At 27.8% G+C, this 19,475-nt stretch overlaps 1 protein-coding gene across 4 annotated transcripts; it reads left to right on the forward strand.

Annotated features, from left to right (window-relative positions):
- Window positions 1–365: 365 nt before the first annotated feature.
- Window positions 366–15,734, forward strand: LOC122509942 (ankyrin-2-like). 4 transcript variants are annotated; one of them, XM_043624280.1, is made up of 3 exons: window positions 366–674; window positions 1,015–1,096; window positions 12,426–15,734. In XM_043624280.1, exon 3 carries the CDS (start codon window positions 12,467–12,469, stop codon window positions 15,479–15,481), a length of 3,015 nt encoding a protein of 1,004 aa, XP_043480215.1. In that variant the 5' UTR covers window positions 366–674; window positions 1,015–1,096; window positions 12,426–12,466; the 3' UTR covers window positions 15,482–15,734. The 4 variants fall into 4 exon arrangements, with proteins under 4 accessions (XP_043480215.1, XP_043480216.1, XP_043480217.1 ...); XM_043624281.1 differs by lacking the exon at window positions 1,015–1,096; XM_043624282.1 differs by lacking the exons at window positions 366–674; window positions 1,015–1,096 and adding an exon at window positions 7,532–7,549.
- Window positions 15,735–19,475: the final 3,741 nt, after the last annotated feature.

Genomic DNA, 19,475 nt, shown 5'->3' on the forward strand with positions numbered 1-19,475 from the left:
GAGCGCCTTTAAGCTACGTGGGAGTGGGGAGGGGTCGAAAAGTTCAAAAATCGGAGCTACGTGGTTTATGGATGGTCCCTTCGATGTTTTTAGCATTCGACGTTTTGTCCATTCGATTACTTGGCATTCGACTATTTCATCATTCGTCGACTTGGCGATTAGGGGATATGCATGCGTCTCTTTTTCCAAAAGTCGTGTGACCGTACCCTAAAAGTTATATGGTATGGTAGAACAGTGGAGTAGATTTGACCAATCAGAAAGAATGTTTAAAAAAATCAAGTCATCTGATTGGTTAAGACTGTTGCACTATTCTACCACCGTGGGACTGCCTATTGCAGACGTTGTTTTACAAGGTTAATATTCTTGCTACTCAACCCTGGGCAAGCAGACCACTAGACGTCGAGCGAGATACGCGAGAGTTGATAAAATTCCTCATTCCACAAAGGTTTCTATGTAGTTTCAAAACATCAGAATACATCGTTAGTACTTACTCAATACGTATTCATTTACAATCAAAGTGATTTTAAAGTTTTTCTTCAAATAGTATTTCACATAGCTTTTAAAACGTCGACTATTGTTCAGATTCAACCCGATAAGAAAGAAAAACAATATACGATTCGGGGAAATCCCTAAAAAGGAGCAAGGATATAAGATACGTGTAAGAGGTGTAGAATGTATGTATCAGGTTTGCAAAACAAAAGAAAGAGAAAATCAAAACATTTATGATGATTTCATTCATTTATAAAATAAAATTATTTTTATTAAATTTTTTATTTTAATAAATCTTTTTAATTTCAATTAGAAGTAAAAAATATTTGGTATGGTCCTGATAATTATGAAAAATATTGGTATATTTTGTCAATTTTATTTTTTTTAGTGTATCTTTTTTAATTTTTCATATTTTTACTTTTAATGTGCATAAGATTATAATTATATTGTAAAAAAGTCTGTTGACTTAGAAAATTTCAAAGAATTATTAATTGTGTGGAATAATGCTTCACATATTTTTTACAGAGATACTTATGACTCATGTAGTTCAATTCAAACAAAAGAAGAAATATTTGTTATCTACGGACAGAATTTTCAAATTAGAAATGTACGTAAAAATATTAGTACATATATTTCTATAGAAACTTAACTCAATTTGGTATAATTTAATGATTTAATTTAATTACAATTCTCAATTATTCAGAAGTTTATTTTTTAGAAAATAAAGCAAAATATTTTTTATTGTTATAATATTAATATTATATATACAACCTTTCTATTCATGAATGCAATTTGGTTTATATTAGAGTAATGCTATCGTACTTATGAAAAAACTCACTATCTACATTGTTTACGAAAAATCAGTTTTGAGTGAACTTTGAACTGTTTTACCAGTGATTTAAAATATAAGTTTAATTAGGTAACACAACTTTTGACTCAAGTTTGGATATTGTATCAATAATATTACAGATTTAATTAGAATTTTTATTTTTCAGTTTTATATTTCAATTTCACACAAAACAAATACATTTTTTTCAAAAAAATTCAATGAACTTTTCAAACATTACAACTTATTTAAGTGAACGGGAAATAAAAGTAAATGTTTCTACATAAAGAGAAATTAAAGTATGTATTTAAAAATAAAATTATTTGGCATATATAAATAAAAGAAAAACATAAAAATTTATAACATTACTTTTTGCTAAAATCCCGAGTTGGATTACAAAAATATTGAAAAAATATCAAATTTCTAAAATTACTGCAAAATGACTGGCCTTTGATGTTCAAAAGCATTTTTCAAAAACTCAAAAACATTAAATTCTCCTTGAATTTTTTTGAATTTAAAAATTTTTAAATTACAACGAATAATATGTACCTTGATTTTTGTTTCTGTAATTAATTAAATTTATTTAATTAATAATTAATTTTTTAGCTGATAATTTACAATTTTCAATAATAATTTAATTTCAGAAGGTTTTAAACTAAAATTTTTGAAAATTTCAATTCATGTGAAGAAATGAATAATAAATAATTAAATATTTATTTAAAATATTATTTAAGTTTTAAATAATTTTATTCAAAATTCTGAGAAAATTCGGTTTCTGAAAAATTTTTTACAGATACTTAAATTCAAAAAAAAAAATTTAGAGTGATTAAATTAATTTAAATTTTTATAATTGAATTGAAGATAATTGAATTAAGTAAGGAACTTAAAGATTTAAAAAAATGAATTTTATAAGAATTTTAATTTAATAATTAGTAAAGAATTGAATTTAACTGAGAGATTATTTTCACAAATAATAAAAATTTTCAGAGGAATTCATTTATTTAAAAAAAATATATTAATAAAATTCGGTACAAGAATTCAATTATCTTTATAAACAATATAATTCTTCGCAGGATTTCTGTTATTTTTAATACAATTTTAATTGAATTCCTGAAAATAATTGAATTATTTTCAAAATTTTTTTAATAAAAAATTCTTCAAAAAGAAAGTGGATTATTTTTGAGTCATTTCATTATATTTCGACTAAAGTCGTTGCAGACTAATTTAAAAAAATTATAATATTTTGCAGAAATGATTATAAAGATATTAGGATCACTGAACAAAAAGAATTTTTAAAATATTTTTAATATTTATTGCAAAATAAGCATCTAAAGTATATGAGGTCGTAAAAACTGTCACTTTTTCATCTATTAGAAAATATTAAAGAAAATACATAATTTACTATGAAAACGTAAAAAAAATTATTAGAATTTATTAAGAATGACTTAGTTTATTATTATAAATTGGTAGAAACAATTAATAATAAGAAATATTAAATGAAAAATAATTTTAAAGTTCACCTGGCAAATAACTTATTTTTGGAAATTTCATTCGCTAAATGTGAGAAAGAGAAATCATTAGATTGAATAAAACCTTATCAAATATAAAATACCTGTGATTAACTTTTAGTTTTTTTTTCACTTTCTTCCTTTTTTTCTTCACAAATGTGAAAGAACAAGCAATTAAAAGTGGCACTTTGCTTATTTTCACGATTTTCATATCTACATAACTTCTTTCCAGAAAAATGAAAAATTACGAAAATTGGACAATAATTAATTGATCACTAAATACACACGCTGAAAAAAGATTTTCTTTGATCCCGAAGCTATTTTCCGAATTAATTAACTATAAACTTTTCACTATTTTGATCAGGTTAATAAGTACATGTGTTTTTTAAATTAATTAATTTAATTATTTTATTAAATTATTTGTTAAATTAAACGACTACACAGCTTCCTGCATATCGATATCTCAAGTAAAAAGACAATTTTCGAACTATTCAAGCAGGGTCGCGCGCTAACGTTTACATTGTAATGAAAACTTTAAACTCGTTTTTCTCAAAACTGTATTTTAAAAATCGGTGGACACTCTAGCTGCCACAAATTTCAATCGATCCTCTTAGTTCTTTTTTTATTTTGTTTGTGATATAATTATCTAGCGAAATACGTACGGATTTTTCGAAATATTAATATTTAAATTTTCTAGACAACTTTAAATAATGAAATTTAGGCAAAAATACGGACTTTTTCCTTCAAATCGATGCCATTTTGCGAAAAATAAATTTTTTTTAAAACGGATACGTATTTCGCTAGATTTTGAGCTACAGAAACTAAAGCATTTTTACTTTTTGGTCTAGCTTAATTCTGGACCGAGTTACAGTGTCCACCGTATAGCGATACATTTTTAAAGCACTTTAACATATCATCTGTCAAACCGACAATTTAAAGAAAAAAGGAATTTATATATATTTTTTTGTAGTTCAAGAGTAGTACAATACACTACTGTAATTTAATTTTTCTAAAAAAATTTCTATTCTTCAATAAAAATTGTTGAAAAAGCTTATGTTTTGAACGGGTCAAAGTGGTGTAACCCCTTAATATTTTTCTTAAATAAATGAATTCCTCTGAAAATTTTTATTATTTGTGAAAATAATCGCTCAGTTAAATAATTCTTTACTAATTATTAAATTAAAATTCTTATAAAATTAATTTTTTAAATCTTTAAATTCCTTACTTAATTCAATTATCTTCAATTCAATTATAAACAATTTAAATTAATTTAATCACTCTAAATTTTTTTTTTTTAATTTAAGTATCTGTAAAAAATTTTTCAGAAACCGTATTTTCTCAGAATTTTGAATAAAATTATTTAAAACTTAAATAATATTTTAAATAAATATTTAATTATTTATTACACAGCCACACAAAAAAAAAAGTTCTGATCTGGGGGTCTCACTATGTAGACTTTATGTTTTTTGGGTCGCTGAATCCGAATCCGAGGTCCATTTAACCCCATCAGATCAGGATATTGACATAACCTCAAAAACCCAATATGGCGGACTCATTTTTGAAAAGTTCATTGGATTCGCTTGAAATTCGTTACTCGGGGGTTTTTGGGGTCGCTGATTACGAATTTGAAGTCTGATTTCAAAAATTCAAAATGGCGGATCCACTATGGCGGACACGTTTTTGAAAAATTCATCGGATTCGCTTGAAATTCGTTACTCTGGGGTTTTTGGGGTCGCTGATTACGAATCTGATGTCGGTTTTTCAAAATTCAAAATGGCGGATCCAATATGGCTGACACAGACATATTGGATCCGCCATTTTGAATTTTTGAAATCTGACTTCAAATTCGTAAGCAGCGACCCCAAAAACCCCAGAGTAACGAATTTCAGCGACCCAAAAAACATAAAGTCTACATAGTGAGACCCCCAGATCAGAACTTTTTTTTTTTTGTGTGGCTGTGTTATTCATTTCTTCACATGAATTGAAATTTTCAAAAATTTTAGATTAAAACCTTCTGAAATTAAATTATTATTGAAAATTGTAAATTATCAGCTAAAAAATTAATTATTAATTAAATAAATTTAATTAATTACAGAAGCAAAAATCAAGGTACATATTATTCGTTGTAATTTAAAAATTTTTAAATTCAAAAAAATTCAAGGAGAATTTAATGTTTTTGAGTTTTTGAAAAATGCTTTTGAACATCAAAGGCCAGTCATTTTGCAGTAATTTTAGAAATTTGATATTTTTTCAATATTTTTGTAATCCAACTCGGGATTTTAGCAACAGAATCATCCAAATCAAAAAAATCAAAGTGCATATATTAAAGGAGATGTTTTTTGAGGTAACGCTGGGAGCTTTTTTTTAAATTACCAATTTTACAATAACAAATTAATCGATTTTTTATAGCGAAAATCGACTTTTTGGCTTTCAAGTGCTACAAAAAATCGAAAAATGAAAAAAAAAATTTCTCCCAGCGTTACCTCAAAAAAATCTCCTTTAACAAATGCACTTTGAATTTATTGTTTTAGATGATTCTATTGCGAGTTGGAGTGTACACCGCAAATCAATTTTTTTTGGAGGCGCCTGAGGAAAATCTCATTATCTTATATTACATTAAATCAATAAAATTTATGAATTTATGAAAATTACTTTAATGATAACTTGTAGAAATTTTAAAAATTAAATTATTTAATAATTTACAATTTTAAATTTAATATAAAATTTATATTTTATTAATTTATATAATATGCATATGAGCCATTCCATTATATTTCGACTAAAGTCGTTGCCGATTAATTTTAAAAAATTATAATATTTTGCAGGAATGATTTTAAAGATATTAGGATCATCGAACAAACAGAATTTTTTAAATATTTTTTATATTTATTGTAAAATTAGCATATTATTATTGCCCAATTTTCGTAATTTTTCATTTTTCTGGGCAGAAGTTATTTACATTTTAAAATCGTGAAAATAAGCAAAGTGCCAGTTTTAATTGCTTATTTTTTAACATTTGTGAAGAAAAAAGGAAGAAAGTGATAAGAAAAACTAAAAGTTATTAAAAGTTTCTTTATATTTCATAAGGTTTTATTCAATTTAATGATTTCCCTTTCTCACATTTAGCGAATAAAATTTCCAAAAGTAGGTTATTTGCCAGGTGAAGTTTAAAATAATTTTTTATTAAATATTTCTTATTAATAATTGTTTCTATAAATTTATAATAATAAAATAATTCATTCATAATAAATTCTAATAAGGGGCCGTCCATAAATTACGTAAGACATTTAGGGGGGAGGAGGGGTCAGCAAGATCTTACGAACAATAGAAAAAATGGCGCTAATGTATGTAAAAAATCTTACGAGGGGGGAGGGGGGGTCAAATTTTCCAAAAAAAATGTCTTACGTAATTTATGGACAGCCCCTAATTTGTTTACGTTTTCATAGTAAATTATGTGTTTTCTTTAATATTTTCTAATAGACAGTTTTTACGACTTTATATACTTTAGATGCTTATTTTACAATAAATATAAAAAATATTTAAAAAATTCTTTTTGTTCGATGATCCTTAAATATCTTTAAAATCATTCCTTCACTGAGAGACCTTTGGGTCAGCAGCAGACTTTCGATAGGCTGCTACTGACCATTTTGGAGGAACGCTACAGGACTATACTTTTGGGTTGCTGCGGTAAAATCTTGGGCGCGTGACAGTCCCAAAGTTGTTCAGCTGCAAACCAAAGGCGGCATTCCCACTACATCGGTGAGCTGCTCACCAACATTTCACTGTAAAAAGAAAGGTACTAATTTAGTACCAATTTTGGTACTACATAAATCGTAATTTGGTTCTATTTTAATACCGAAATTAGCTCTAATTTAGAACCTTTTTTTTACAGTGTTGGGACTGTCACGCGCCCAAGATTTTACCGCAGCGCACCAAAACCATAGTGGAGCTGCTGTCACATACGTTGTTCCGCTACAGCCCCTAAGGTCTCTCAGTGTGCAAAATATTATAATTTTTTAAAATTAGTCGGCAAAGACTTTAGTCGAAATATAATGGAATGACTCATATATATATATATATATTTATTATAGATTTTAATTTATAATTTAATTTAAATAATAATAAATTACTAAATGTTTTGAAATTACTATAAAAAAATTTGACTTAAAAAAATAAAACTTTACTGTAGAACGTTATTTTCATTTATTTATCTAAAGTTGATAATAAAGGCAGAAAAATATTTGACTTTATAATTTTTGAATATTCGCGGTCTCACCGATGCGCATGTGCGCAGGGTGCGCAGCCAATTTTCCCAATATAGCTGAAATTGTACTTGCGTTGATGTCCGTCTCGAACTCTCGAGTCACATGACGTCCAGTTTTGCTCTGAGCGTGTCGTGATTGTTTGTTATTTATAAAAAGTGCGTGTGCGAATCACAGTTTTGTTTCTTTTATGTTTTATAAACATTTGTGTTTGTTTAAACTCGTTTTTAAATTGAAAAATTAAAAAATATAACGGTCATATCGAACAAGAGCATTTAAAGTTGATTTGCTTCGAATAGAAAGGCTCTTAGACGCAGTCCAAGTTGTGAATTTATTATATTATACAGTTGACTTTTGTTGAATTTGTGTTGAAAAGTTTATATTTATTACGAATTATGATCTCAGCTAATGTTTATTATAGGTTATTTAGGAGGTTGTGTATGTTCAATACTAAAGAGAAAAATGTTAAGTATTAATGCCATATGTTTATATTATTGAAATAAAAAATTTTAATGAAACATTTTTAAATTTAACCTTAGTTTTTTGTATTTAATTTTTTACAATATATTTATCATAAATAATCCTTAAAATACGCACGAGACTCGCATTTCACTCTCATGCATCATGCACCTTTATGACATGCGAGTGAAATGCGTCTCATATGAGGACGCATCTGTCTGCATCAGTGAAGGCACGAGTGCGAAAAGAAACCTCATACATGCGAGCGATATGAGACGCATATCAATCTCAAATTGTTATCTGGGAATTTTTAATTAAAATTTAGAGAAATATTGTTCAAATGTTGCAAAGCGATAAAATAAATTATATGCAAAGCGATAAAATAAATTAACTTTCTGCGTGTCGCCAAAGAAAATTTTTAAAAACATTCTTTTTTTCACCGTGTTTAGACCTACCCCCCCCCCCTTAAATAATTGAGAATTATCGTAGAATTTTCCAATAAAAATTGATTTAAAAATGATTTTCAGTTAAAATTTTAGACAATAATTGAATAGGGTAGAGTGGGGTAAAAAAGCCACATTTTTACTTTTGATGTTGTAAAATCTGTATTTAACATTTTTTTTCTCAAATTTCCAATTGTTATTGAAAGTTTAGTTATTAAGCTTGAAAATTCTTGACGGAAATATTTTTTATCTCATGAAAGGACTAAGTTATACACGGAGAGACCCACATTCGTAAAAATTACTAAAAATGGTTGCAATGACCGGAAATAAGGGGATTTTTAGCATAATGTACTACAGAATTAGATAAATTTACAAAAGAAATAGATAAATTTGCTACATTGAAATAGCAAGTTTTAATATTTTCTATAAGAGTTGTAAATGTAGCGAAAATTGATTATAGTTTTCTCTAATTTAATTAGACAAAATCTGACAAATGAAAACATTTTCCACTAAAACCTACGATCCACTGTAGTAATTTTTGGTGAGCAAGTGTGGCTAGCGAGTGCAGTCAATCAATCGGCGCCTGCATTTCTATTGGTTGCTAACTTCGTCAATCTCCGTAAATGAGCCGATGCCATCCGATCATTGACAGTGACTATGTTTCGCGTATGTAAAATAAGTTTGGATATTATCTACAATAATTAAATATAAAGTGAAACGTAGGTCGTTCGTTATCTCAGAAATTGACCATTATAAATTAATAAATTTTGCATTTATTCCTGTCCCAAGAACTATGTCTTATAATAAGTTGTTAAAAGTAAACTGCTTTCTCGTAAGTGCTGTAAATTTTCATCATTCAATATATAAGGAAACAAAGATGTATGCTTTCAGTGAAATTCGTCGTCGTGCGTGCAGTTGTGTATTAGTGTATTAATTAACCGCGTCTATATATATAAGTGAAATAAACATGTGTGTGTCTTTAAATATTTATCCAACAAATATATAAGTGTGTGTGTGTCTGTGTATGTAAAAATCCTTCCAGTTTACCTACATTAGTCAAGAATTGACGGGAAAACGGCGACAAAAATCCGTATTTTTTTCTTTCACTCTTTCTTTCTGCATTTACAACGACTATAGTAATTTTACGTACACAATACTTCTGAGTTTACTACAGTTGTTTGGAACTATTGGACGAAATAGTAAGAAACTTTGCTAATTTGGTGAACATTTGTCGGGATTAGTGACTTAGTGTAGAAAATAGTAAAAAATACAAAAAGTCCCCTTATTTCCGGTAGTTGCAATGTGAAAATAGTAAATTCTAGTGTGATTTTATACAAAAATTACTAATCTCGGTCTCTCCGTGTAAGAGTTTTACGAAAGCACTGTAAGTGGCTTTTTTGCATTTTGTAAAATAAGAAGGTTAGTTTAAATAGAAAACAAGTGAATTTCACAAAATATTCAATGGATTTTTTGCCCTGGCTTTTTTACACCCAAGACCAGTTATTAAAAAAAGCAAAAATAAATTGTTAATTCAGTTCAATTTCCAAAAATTAACATTGTATACGTTTTCGCGGGTATACTTTTCTCCTTATGTACAAACATTTACTTTTATTATTCGTTCACTTAATCAAATTGTAATATGTTTGAAAAGTTTACCAAAATGTTTTCAAAAAAGCAACAAAAAATTAAAATTACAATAAAAACAATATTAATCTAGGTACAACATTCAAATTATATTCAAAAGTTGCGTATTACCTAATGGTATTTATATTCTAAACAGCTGATAAATCGGCTTAATAGTTTTTAAATAAAACTCAAATGGCTTTTTTACACCATGGCTTTTTTACCCCACTCTACCTTATTAAAAGCAATATAGCGTGAATATTTTAAAATAATTGAATTTTAAAATTAATTTTTTTTGAAAAAGTTTAATTGCGGATTTTTTTTGAAATTGAATGGTTGGGCACAATAAGGGGACGTGCGCGCCGCTACACGCTATAACGCCAGTCAAACGGTAGAAATTCTAGAAAAATTGGAAATTTTGATTTTTTAAAACCAGTATCTTTTAGGAAATTAAAAAGCGCATCTTTTTTTCCTTTGAGATTTTTTCTAAAATGAATATTTTAGAAAATAATGACCAAAAACTAACAAATTTAAATTCTCAAAAGTGATTAAATTTTTAAACATAACTCGTTGTATCTTCGGTAAATATTATTGAAATTACTTGTAATTTGGCATACAAACGCATTTGGGTCCATACAAGGCGACAACATAATTAAAAATTAAAAAAAAATGAATTGTTTATAGAGATCCGTCAATAATCACGTTTTCTTATCTTTGCCGTCAAAAAGTCTGTGGGGAAGTTAAGAGTTGAGCAAACTTCCAGTGAGACATTTGTTTATTACTATTTGAGGAAGTTTTCTGTAAAGTTACAGAAAGATTCCTTAATTATTTATTGAAATATTTTAATTTTAAGAGAAAGGGCGGCGCGCAGTGAACCTTTGTCTACGTGCAGTCTCAAGTGATATTTGTTCACTGGCTCAATAAAACATGGTTTTTTTCTCAGAAAATCTTACTAATAAATAATATAATTTTATAAATAAATTATGTTAAAATTATATGTCTAATTAATATTTAATTAATAATAAAAAATTTGTTAGTTGAAAATTTTTAGTTGAAAATGTTTATATATTGAGAAATAATACAAACTGTATTTAACTAAAGAATATAAATATATTGTTTTGTGATAAATTTATAATAACTTTTGTTAGTATATCGTTTATTTACAAACTATTTCATATTTTGATCATTGAAATTATTTACAAACTTTTGCACACTCTTGAATATGATTTAGCGATAAACAGTTGAAAAATAAAAGGAAATAATTATTTATTTAAATTACATTTAATTTTAAATAAATTAACGTTATATAATATTTGTATTCATTATTATTTATTTTATTAACCTAAATAAAATTAAGTATTATAAAATATGCTTACAAGCGTATTCAGCAATGTATGTATATTACAAATATTAATGTACGTTTTTCGTTTCTGCTAAAGTGGATAAGAATTACAAATAGTGAAATGTCAATAAAACTATTTTTACAAACTATTAAACAAATATTTTTTACGAAATTAAAATCTTTAAAAAACTAATTTCCTGAGAAATAAACCATGTTTTATTGAGGCAGTGAACAAATATCACTTGAGTCTGCACGTAACGAAGGTTCACTGCGCGCCGCCCTTTCTCTTAAAATTAAAATATTTCAATAAATAATTAAGGAATCTTTCTGTAACTTTACAGCAAACTTTCTCAAATAGTAATAAACAAATGTCTCACTGGAAGTTTGCTCAACTCTTAACTTCCCCACAGACTTTTTGACGTCAAAGATAAGAAAACGTGATTATTGACGGATCTCTATAAACAATTAAAAATTAATAAACAATTCATTTTTTTTAATTTTTAATTATGTTGTCGCCTTGTGTGGACCCAAATGCGTTTGTATGCCAAATTACAAGTAATTTCAATAATATTTACCGAAGATACAACGAGTTATGTTTAAAAATTTAATCAATTTTGAGAATTTAAATTTGTTAGTTTTTGGTCATTATTTTCTAAAATATTCATTTTAGAAAAAAATCTCAAAGGAAAAAAAGATGCGCTTTTTAATTTCCTAAAAGATACTGTTTTTAAAAAATCAAAATTTCCAATTTTCAATTTTTCCAGAATTTCTACCGTTTGACTGGCGTTATAGCGTGTAGCGGCGCGTACGTCCCCTTGTTGTGCCCAACCATTCAATTATTTAAAGTTTTTATTTTCTAATATTTATTTAATTAAAGAATTAACGAATAATTTAAATTTCGTAAAATTGAAAATTGTAAAGAAATGGATTTGAAAATTGTCAAAGAACTTTTTCGAAAATTATTAAAAATAATCGATTTAAAGAAGAATTTTAGCTAAAAATTGTTGTAAACAATAATTGAATTGTAAATGATTTTATCACTCCGTCATATTTAATTATTATAAAACATGAAGAAATCGATCGATATCTTCATGTTTTATAGTTATGAAAAATTTAAATATATAGTTTTGAGTAAAATGTTCTTTTATTTGACCCGGACTGGTTATATTTTTGTCAGTAATTGGTCCGTAAAGTTCGTATTTTTAAATACTTATATTGGTTCGTGCCCTGTTTAAAGGAACTGATACAAATGCTTCTCATTCAATACTTCCTTTCGACTTGAAATGTATATAAAATGTAGATGTGACTTTCTTCATCAGTACGGCTGAATGTATTTAGTAAAATTTCTGCAATAAAAGAAATATTATTTAAAACTTGTAAACGTTTACAATCAATGTAATGGTAAATTTATTATTCAAGATTGGAATTTAAAAATATTAATTATAATACCGTAATTTTATTATTTGTTTACAGATTTCTAGCACACTTGGAACATTAAGATTTGGATTTTCATTATGCATCGCAATAAAAACACTTGCGGTAGAGTAAACGCTCCCTCCGGATATGGTTATTTCGCACGGGCAATGTTTCCCTCTAATGCTTTGAATTTTCCTGCAACGCATCGAGACATTGACTATAATAGAAGCAACGGTTATAATGAAATTTTTTTCGCTGTTCATCAAGGAAAATTAAATCTCGCTCACAAGTTATTGAAGGATGATGATATTGAAAAGGAATGTTGCGGTAGAAGATTAATCCACGTTGCAGCAGCTAGAGGTCACGAAAAAATTGTATGTTTACTTTGTCAACGCAACGCTCGAATTGACAGAGGAGATCAGGACGGAAATACGCCACTGCATCTCGCAATAAAGGCGAAACACACCGATGTGGTTTATCTACTTGTGGAAAAGAATACCGTAAATTTGTTGAATTACATTAAGAAAGCGCCACTCCACATGGCCGTAGCAAACAGTAACAATCAGGTTGTAGAGGTACTTTTGTCAAGTGGTGCTAATCCGAATGAACCAGACGCAATTGGCGATACACCACTTCACGCTGCTGTGTCAATGGGGAGACCCAACTTGAAAATAATTACTCTTCTCATGGATCACGAGGCAGATGGAAATCTACTTTCCGATGCGCTGTTCACCCCCCTCTATCTCGCAGTTGCTTCAGGACATATTCAAGTAGTTAAAATTCTTGTCAAGTACGACGCTCGAATTGATATGATTAATAAAGGCGAAATATCGCCACTCGTCCTGGCAATTAAGGAAAGTAGGACAGAAATGGTACGAGAACTTTTAACCAGCAAACATCATGAATATTCCGAGATGACAGCACTTCATAATGCTGCAGAAGGCGGTAAACTGGAAATCGTCAAATTATTAATGACTAACGGATATAATAAAGTCAATTCCAAGAATGAACTTTTTCAGACTCCTCTCTACTTGGCAGTAAGCAAAGGCCATTTGGAAGTGGTAAAATACCTGCTGGACAATGGAGCGAAACTAGAAATAGCAACTGATAATGTCCAAGGAAAATCCCTTCTCCATTTGTGCGCCACGAAAGGTCAGATAGAAATATTGAAGTGTTTAATTGAACACGGTGCAACGATTGACAAGGAAACGTTTCAACGCGAAACGCCACTCCATTTTGCTATTTCTGAAAGTCACGTGAATGTTGTCAAGTATTTATTGGAATGCGGCGCGAATGTTCGAGCGAAAACACTGAATAATGAAACTCCGCTTCATTTAGCTGTTAAAGCAGGCAACGAGGAAATTGTAACGGAAATTTTAAATCGTGGTGTAACTTTACATTCACTGGACGACTTGAATTGTTCAGCTCTTACATATGCTGTGAAATCTCGAAAGAATAAAATAGTGAAATTGTTCATTGATAAAGGCCACAGAGATTCAAGTACTGTATATGATGAACGAGCTATTTATATTGCTGCAAAAAATGGAGATACGGAAATTTTAAAACTACTATTAGATGCCGGATGTTCATTGGACACTATTTGCAAGGAGAAAAAACCCATTCACGTAGCTGCCATTTTCGGTACTGTTCCATTAATCGAGCTACTAATTAAGAGAGGTGCCGATGTTAATTCAAAAAAAAGATTCGGGGAAACGCCGTTACATCTTGCAGCCGCATCAGGACGAACATCAATGGTAAAATTTCTTTTAAATGCTGGTGCAAGTCTTACATTAAAAACTGAATCAGGTTTAACAGCATTGGATTACGCATTGGATAGAGAGAGACACCAACTTATTAGGCAAAAACGTTCTACTGTAGCTGAAACTGAAAACTCTGCTTGGTCTCTTCAGCCAAACATGTTCGAAAGGTATCTCGATATAACGGAAATGATATTACTTAAACAAGCTTCAATTCCCGAAACACTTTTCTCATTTTCTGTGAGTCGGTTAATTCTTGCTTTTAAGATGAGAGTAACGAAGGAATCTAAAATAGAATTTGAAAGTAAACCGAAAGGAAGTAAACCGAAAGGAAGTATTTCAAATGTTAAATTTCAGCCTGAAATCGTCCAATGTATTCTTAATTATTCAAGAGAAAGTATATCTACTCATTCCTTAAATACTATTTTGAAAAATGCAGTTGAACAAAATTCGTCTGGAGTATTAAAATGTCTTTTAGAGTACGATATTATAAAAACGTTCAGTGATATTGAAATAAATTGTTCACAGTGTGATATTGAGACAATTATAACCATAATTGATCACATCAAAGACAGCGAAGAAATTTATAATTTATTATATAATTCAACAGTACAAACGTGCGTTAAAAGATTTCGAGAAACCAGCAATCTTCAAGATTCTCCTGTAAGAAGAGAATCACAAAGTTTAAGACTCCGATTCGAAACTCTCAGATTGGGAAGATTAAATGATGATTTATTTATGTTAGAACAAGTTTTTTCAACTCAGCTAACTAAAACTTTTCTTCTAGACAGAAGAACATATAATGATACATTAAAATTATTAATTGCCCGCTTAGTTCATTTGCGATCGATTTCTGAAAAGAACAATTTTCCCGAGTCGAAGGAAACCAAATTTCTTGACGATTATGGACTTAGTGAGTGGTACTCGGATTGTGAATTACAAATAATGAACACAAGAGAAACAAAAATCCATCATCACTTTGATGTGACTTACTTCGATATTTTATCACAACCTATTGAAAAAATTGCGAATTATGTTCGACAGAAAGAGTTACTAAAGATTTTGGAAATATCTTCTATGAAATTCCCCGCATATGGAAAATTTATCAAAAGAAGCATCGAAAAGGGCATATGCAGAAAAGAATTATTTGACGCGTGTAGCAATTGCTTATTGAATGTTATCGATACAAATTATAAAATCCAATTGCCAAGTATCGTTATCGATAAAATTTTAAAAAACTTGTCTATTCTTGATTTAAGAAGATTTCAACAAGCTGGAAGATTCATTAATAGGAAACCATTCCAATCGCGTCCTCACTTTGCCAGAAGAGGAAAAATCGGATTCAAAAAATTCTGAGATATATCAGTGTGTCATTTTATTATTCTACTTTTTATAATATACCAAAAAAACAGTATTAAACTTGTGTTAAGTGTTCAATAGTTCAAAAAGTTAAATTTGAACACAAAATTGTTTAAATACGTTTATGTTACGTTTATACATATTCATATTATTTGATTTTATATACGAATAAGTATGACTGAGGTTCAAAATAATTGTAAGTTTTCATTTTTGTAAAGTTTATAAAACAGAAAATGAAAAATAAAAACAATTTTACTGTTCATTTCTTAAGAAATATTGAAAATTTTAATTTGTAACTAAAACAATATTTATAGGTAATCAATTTATATTGACTATATAATTGCGACGCACTGGAAAATTCTATCCTAAAAAATGTAATTATCTATTAATTATAAAAACAATAAATCTGAAAACTTTTTATATTTTTTCTATTTTCGGATACCATTATGAAAAACATTTAAAATTCAGAAGTGAAAATTTCTAATTTTTAATTGAAGAACCGGTTATAATTTTTTTCAACTAAAATTAATTCTCAAATAAATCATAAAATAAAAATTTTTGTGTAACACCTGTAAGGAAAGTAATACTTTACATGCCTGTAAAGTAGGCGCAAAACAGTACTTTGCTGCACTAGTGCGACAAAGTTCTTAAAAATTTGAGTTTTTTTTGTGATATACATAGGCATTTGTTTTCTATTTGTAGAATACCTGTTTTTTACAGTAATATACGCGTAGAAAACCATGTATATTACCCCTACTGAAAATTCCCATATGGGAAACCACATGGGATCCTATGTCAAAAACCATGTAAAACCCTACTTCCATGAAGGAAACCATGTGGTTTCCCATGTCAAACCATATGGGAAATTGAGACAGGATTTTAGATAGGAGATTTGAACAGTTTGTCTATGCATAAAACCATATCAAATCCCACATGAAATCCTGCATGTTTTTCTCAGTCAAATCTTAAACCAAATCCCATGTGAAAAACAGTATCATTTATTTATAATTATTTTCCCAAGTCAATCCCCAAGTGAAATCCTTTTTCCTTTTTTTTAATTTTCTAAAATTTTAATAAATCTTTCGAAACAATTCAATTATTTTTATAAATAATGAAATTTTTTTCAAAAATTCAATTATTTGTAATAAAATTTCATGAAAGAATAAAATTTTTAATAATGTTTTTCGAAAAAATCCAATTATTTTCTAATTTTCTACAATTTTAATAAATCTTACATTAAAACAATTCAATTATTGTTATAAGTATAAAATTTATCGCAATAACTAATTTAATAACACAGACTCTAATAAAATTGTTTAAAAGAGTTTAAATTTCTATCAATAATTTTAATAAAATTTTAACAGTAAAATTATTCAATAAATAAAATGAATTTTTTGAAAGAATTCAATTATTGCGAAAACCTTTAATAGTACCTACCTATTCTTCGAAAGAATTTAATTATTTTCTATATCTTAATAAAATTCTTAGAATGAATTAAAATATTTTAGAAAATTGTAATAAAATTCTCAGAAAAATTTAATTATTTTCTAAAAATTTTAATAAAATCTAATACCTAATCAAATTTTTAATTTTAATTATTAACAAATACGATTATTTAAAAAACTTGAAAGAAATTGTTCATAAAATTCAATTATTTTCTAAATTTCTAATTAAAATTAAGATTAACGAAACTCCATTATTTTAAAAAAATTGAAAGAAATTCTTCAAAAGAATTTAATTAGGATTTTCAAAAATTTTAATAAAATTCTTCACAAGAATTCAATTATGTATTTTCAAAAATAATAAAATTCTTCGTACGAATTTAATGATTTTCAATACATTAATTTTAAAATTGAAGATATTTAAAAAGAAAAATTATTTTAAAAATTAGGAAACAAAAAAGCAAACAGCAACTAACTTCAAACTGCGAACAAATTACCGGAATACAACGATTACCCAGGACCACAAAGGGAAATTGAGGTGGACATGTTCTGAGTAAAGGTGACCTTTATGTTTTTGGGGTCGCTGATTACGATGCCGGTGTCTGTATGACCCCATCACGTCAGTATCAAGGTCATTAGAATCGATGTGCAATACATGTTTTTCTTCTCATATTGATGAGAAGAATAATTTACAATGAGTTTTAGACGATTTTGTTAGGTGAGGAGCAATTCCACGTGAAATGGTCAAGTAAAAATTTCAATTGTCTGGGAATAGCTTAAAACTCTGGTAAATAAATTGTTGTTTAACATAAAAGTAATAAAATTCTAAAATATTAACATTTCAAAAAATTAATTGCGTAAATTATGGAGATTGCAGTTTTGCCGTTTTAAGCGAAATTGGTAATTTGAAATCAAATCTGTATAATTTTGACAAAAATTGACTGAATTCAATTTTTTTTATAGTAAACTTTAAAATTTTTTGTAAAGTTTAAAAATTTGAACAACATTGGGTTTAAAAAAATAAATAATAAATACAAAAAACTAACTTTTTAAACATTTTTATAGTTTATTTTATTGAAAGCCCATTGTTATTGCAAAAAAGCTCAGCTTTTCAATTAAAATGATAACAAAATAAGAAAGAGGTAGTTTTTGTACAAATTAAAAAATAAGAGTTTTGGAATTTAAAAGTACACAAAAAATGCTTTAAAATTCACTATATAGAAATTTAAATCACTTAATTTTTCTAGAATTTATGTCAATTTGAATATAACAATGTCCCTTAACATATAATTTTTTGATTGGTTTAATTCTCGTGGAATTACTCTGCTGAGAAAACTATACTTGTGAGGGTTGAAAAAATTACCCAAAGTAACAGTAAAATTTGATTTCTTTAGTATATGCACCTATGCTTCTTTATTTAATACAAGCAATATAAAAATTATAATTTTATTAGTTTTTTTGTTAAAAAAGTTATCAAAAATATACAGCTGATATTACAAAAATTATATAATACTCTCTAAATTTGAATCAGCGAAAAGTCGCTGATTCACCAGCCCAGAGTATGCAGCTGATGAAATAGCGTATATACACTGATAAAACAGCGTATATGCACTGATTTTCCAGCGTATATACGCTGTTTCATCAGCTGCATACTCTGGGCTGGTGAATCAGCGACTTTTCGCTGATTCAAATTTAGAGAGTACAATTAGTTTTTATAACAATATAATTCAATGAAGTTACAATAAATTTTCTTCCCAAAAAACTTGAAAATATAATTAGTGTCAAAAATAATAAACGGAGTTAAATCCCGTGTGGAAAAAGCCACGTTCGAGCCCCACAGCTCCGAGGCCCCCGTTGGGGGCCCTCGTGGAAGATCCATGAGGAGAAATCCACGAGGGCACCAGCAGGGGCCCCGTTCTTTGCCCTTACGGTTGCCCTGCTCAAAAATTTATCTAAGTTTAAAAAAAAAATTTTTTTATTGAAAAACTTTAGTTCAGAATGCATTAAATTACGTTTCAAAGCACCTGAAATAAACATTAAGTGACATTTTTCCAGAAATCCTATCACAAAGTTATGGAAATTTACGAGGGCATTTACCAGCAAAAATTTCTAAGTCCAAACAAAAAATATTTTTTTACATAACAAAAATTAATGTTTATAATGACTTTAAACAATGAAAAACACGTTTTTAACACAAATGTTTTGACATTTTTTTTTTTTTGAAATTATAAAAATATTAATTTACGAATATTTATGGTCTATTATTATATTATTAATATTGTTATTATTATTATTAAACTATTTAATTATTTGTCATGGTGTATTAGTGTCAATAAATAATTTATTGAATCATCAAAAGCAAATCATCAACTCACGTACAATAAGACAATAATTTTCAAGTAGGTTCCGTAGCATAGTGGTAAGAGTGTTGTCTGGTAGTTAGTAGAGGCTCAATTCCCGCGTGAGTCAGATTTTTTTTTTGGTCACGATTTAATTAAAAAAAGTAAAAATTGTTAAATGAGAATGTTATTTATCAATAATTGGACTAA

Source organism: Leptopilina heterotoma, unplaced genomic scaffold (genome assembly GCF_015476425.1).
Source record: "Leptopilina heterotoma isolate Lh14 unplaced genomic scaffold, ASM1547642v1 Lhet_65, whole genome shotgun sequence".
Taxonomy (NCBI): domain Eukaryota; kingdom Metazoa; phylum Arthropoda; class Insecta; order Hymenoptera; family Figitidae; genus Leptopilina; species Leptopilina heterotoma.